This window comes from Notothenia coriiceps, unplaced genomic scaffold (assembly GCF_000735185.1).
Source record: "Notothenia coriiceps isolate Sejong01 unplaced genomic scaffold, NC01 NC01_scaffold00026560, whole genome shotgun sequence".
Lineage (NCBI taxonomy): Eukaryota > Metazoa > Chordata > Actinopteri > Perciformes > Nototheniidae > Notothenia > Notothenia coriiceps.
The window spans coordinates 1-4,084 of NW_011359261.1; the positions used below are offsets into that span (position 1 = coordinate 1).

At 38.0% G+C, this 4,084-nt stretch overlaps 1 protein-coding gene and 1 long non-coding RNA gene across 2 annotated transcripts; both read right to left on the minus strand.

Moving 5' to 3' along the window:
• Nucleotides 1-195: 195 nt before the first annotated feature.
• On the minus strand, nt 196-1,959 carry LOC104957213 (coiled-coil domain-containing protein 15-like). Its single transcript, XM_010784819.1, has 2 exons — nt 1,497-1,959; nt 196-786 (listed from the first exon to the last, which is right to left on the minus strand). The coding sequence occupies exons 1-2, from the start codon at nt 1,665-1,667 to the stop codon at nt 616-618; spliced, it is 342 nt and encodes a 113-aa protein (XP_010783121.1). The 5' UTR covers nt 1,668-1,959; the 3' UTR covers nt 196-615.
• A 496-nt stretch (nt 1,960-2,455) lies between these two features.
• On the minus strand, nt 2,456-3,025 carry LOC104957214 (uncharacterized). The gene is made up of 2 exons (XR_799647.1): nt 2,731-3,025; nt 2,456-2,599 (listed from the first exon to the last, which is right to left on the minus strand). It is a non-coding gene; the product is annotated as an uncharacterized lncRNA (long non-coding RNA).
• Nucleotides 3,026-4,084: the final 1,059 nt, after the last annotated feature.

Below are 4,084 nucleotides of genomic sequence, written 5' to 3' on the forward strand. Positions count from 1 at the left end.
TAAAACGGCGATACAGTCACTACCAGGGCCGTATTCCCCATATACATTGGGGGGGACACATCCCCCCCAATATTCAGATACACTCAAAATGTTCCCCCCAATAAATAGCAAAAACATTTTTATTTTTTTATTAAAATAAAATTGCTATTCTATGACTTTTTTATTTTGGCTATTTGTATACTTGAAAATCTTTATTTTCTGTTATTGTGAACTTCACCAAATTATATATTCTTTTCATATGTAAATTGGTTCCGCCTTGTTTGTTTATGCATTCCTTTATTTTGTACCCGGGGGTGTATTTTGCTGTCGCACGTCTGAGTCCAGCTTCAGTTAGCTTGATGCTCCAAGCAGGTCAGTCATGTTTTAATTTGCCCTGCATCAGTTCTGGTATCTTTTCTAGTTAGCCCTAAAGTAATCTATATTTTTTTTATTTCGTAATGGTAGTAGCGGGTGTCAGGTGACGCTTCGTTTGCTGTTCCTTCACTTTATTTTTATATACATTTATTTTGGACGAAAACTTAGCGTGAGGAAAGGCATGTGTGGCGTGAGTGCGTGAGGTGTTAATTGCGTGACTCTCGCGCTCAATGTGTGAGGGTTGGCAGCCCTGACTATAAGTCATGATAATGATATGTGTACCATGGGATCAGTGTGAGGCTGCTGTCTCTTCTTGCTGACTTGAGCTTGCTGCGCCACACGATGGCGTACTTCCTCTTGAAATCGTAGAAGGCTCTCCTCAGTCTCCCTCCTCTTCTCTACCTGGATCTCTTCAGTGAGCAAAGCAAGAGCCTGAAACAAGACATGGGAAAACAGGTTGGACACTGTTACGGCCTGGCTCATAGGCTGCAACAAAGATGGGAGACTAGACAAGTTAAGTGTAACAAAAAGCATATTTACTTACAATACCATAAAAACCAAAAGTCTTCAAAGAAACCTAATAAATGTGGAAGTCAGTTATCAGTAATGATTGCGTGTATATGGGTGTGTGAAAATGTGCAGAAACAAAGATGCGGTCGTGTCCAACAGAAGAGTGAGAGCGCAGTATGGGTTGGTGGACATATTTACATACTAACTAATTATAACTAGTGCATTATTGTGGTAGCATAACTAGTAATATTGCAGAGATGGGAAAGTGGACCTCATTTAGTGGAGTAGTTTAATCTATAACAATACATCACAATTTCCTCCTTGATTTATTAGTATTAATCTGAATCTGCAAAATAACTACTAGGCTACTGTCAATTAAATGTATAGTGGAGTAAAAAATACAATGTGAGGTTTAAGTTGAATAAAAGTACAGTAGCCTACCTCCTCGGTAAATGTACTTATTTACTCTTCCCTTCTCAGTGTTGCTACTTTTACTGAGGTTACTTCACATTAATTTCGACTTTTTTAACCAACTGGTCTGGACCGGTCATCACTACCACTAACGGTCTCTTTCGACAGCCTAGCAACACTACCAGCTAGCTTAGCTCTTTAACATTAAATGCCAAACTCACAGATGGGTGCTCCATAAAGTCGTGCTCGCTCTCCACCCAGGCTCCCACCGCCACCACAGCATGGTTCCTCTCGGCCAGCACCTTGTTGGCTCCTCCGGGGGCTGGGGGCTCTTTGCTCAGCCGGACAGGAGCTCTGCACCGGCCGCTTGTCGACGGTTTAAACCTGCTCATTGGAGACGTTAGCCTAATGCTAGCTCACTGCCAACTATCTTCTCTGCACACAGTTCACTGGGTTATTCATTGTCGTGAAGTTATGGCGGGTTTCAATGTTATACTTTGCACACTAGTTGTTAACCTTCTTCAAAACTAAAAAAAGAAGTAGAAATCCTTGTTTCGTTTGTAAAAGCTAAGTAAACAGCAACTGGTTTGTTTGAGTTTCGCTCACTTTTAGTATCCGACGTTGAACGAACAGCTCAACGGCGCATTACTGCCCGACCTGGACAGGAGGAGATGTTGTGTTAATACTAGTATACACCTGTAAGTATTAAGTTGCCTACCTTTATTTATTTCATTAATTTCTGTGGAGTAAACTAAAAAGAATGTTATTTTTAAAGTTTGGACTATTATTAAAGATATAGCCTACTTTTACATCTCAAATGATAAGGGTAAATGAAAGGTCTGAACACAAACTGCTATTTTCACAAAATACAGGTAAGGAATAAAACAAAAGAAGCCTATTAGTTTTGAAATAGGTTCAAACTAATACATTAAAACGTAATACAGGCATTGAGTTTAATAAAAAATTCTTAAAACAACTGGAAAAATTATCTCAGATACAATGTTCACGAGAAACAAACTAATTGACATTAATTGAATTTCTAATTTTAAACAAACTTCTTGCAGATATTCGATAAATTATTTTTGTTTAACTATGCAATTTGAACAACACAGAACATCTTGTTACATTCAAATAAATACAATTTATTATTACCAATAATAATATCAAAACAAAGGCTTTCTTTACTTTAATTTCTTTATTAAAAAATGACAGTATTTAACCACTTGTGTAAATTGCATAGACATTATCAGATATAAAGATTACTCTGGATGTTGGTGGTTCTGACGATCTTGCGGAGGATGTCTGTGCTCGGAGAAGGGTCCAACTAAAGAGACAGAGAGAAAGGAAAGCAGGGTCAAAGATGAGAACAACAGGAAACACTTCAGAAGCTTTTAAGTTTGTTATTCTGACCTTTAACAGAGCCCTTAGATGAGCAATAAACAAAAAGCAGCTCACCTTTATGGACTTGCCGAGTTTGGTTAGTGTGGGTTTGAATGTCTCCATGGTGACGGAGTCTGGGCCAATGACGTCGCTGTAACACTGGTAAACGACAGAGGGGATGCGGTGGACCTCGCAGTGGTTCAGTACTGAGAAAGTAAGAAAGATTAAACAATCAGAATAGCTGAATACTGGACATGCTCAAAAACATTGTCCTTTAGGCCAGCTGCAGGACAACAGATGAGAGACAAAGGGAACAAATGAAAAAGTGTCCCCTTCATAACACACAAGGGGACGGGTAATAACCGGAAAAGCATGACATGGGACCTTTAATTAAACAACTGTGGTCCCACTATTTCACTTCATAATAGATACAACTTTAATTAAAATTAAACATTTGAATTTTATAATTTACAGTTTTCTAGGAATTTGTAATTTTCTTTCTTAATAAGCAATAAACCCATTCAGATTATTTTATTTTACAGTATTACTCCCCGTAGATAGTGTGAGCAGTATGTATTTTTAAAGTAGTGTGCACAGTAGGTGTGCAGCAAGGACATGTTTGCAAACTAAAACTGAAATAATAAATCTGTGAAATAAAAAAAACAATAACTTTTAAGAAAAACTGAAATAATGACACCTGAGTAAAAACGGTATATCAGAACTGTGTTACAGTTACAGACTCACATTTTTGCCAAGGACACCAGACTCAGACATAATCCCACATGACACAAGACTGTTAATCTCCTCCACGTTCTCACGCATTTCATTTCTCTTAAGTATAGTATGTTGCATTGTTGTTGGAGCAGTATAGTTCAGATTGTCATCGCCAAAAACTCCACTGTATCTATTTTTCATGACAGAGAAGCCTTTGAAATGTTCATCTTTGTCTCGACTTTCAGTTTCTTTAAGTGCTTTGGGATAAAAAGGACTAAATCAAAACGAAACGGTACGTGATCTCCACTGAGTGAAAAGAAGCACTAATGGCACTAAATGTCATTGAGTTGGCAGAGGATTTCGTGCCAAGACATTTATAGTTTTCCTTGAATTACACACCTCAGGAGCAGTTTGGGTTCACTGTCCCGCTCAAGGACACTTGAGATATGTAACAAATTAAACTGGCTAGACCTGGATTAATTGATCTGACACACAAGGGGATAACTTCCCGTCACTTTCATTTATATCCAGGTAACATTTTGGTGCTTTTGAGATTACTGAATAGCAATTGAAGCGTTCATTAATTCATAGAGTGAAAATGACCGTGAGAAGATCTGTAGTGTAATAAACAGTTAATGTTAGTTACTGAATAAAAGAAGATCACAGTCTTTCTTTAAAGGGGCCCTATTCTGCAAACGTTCAGGCTCATATCAGT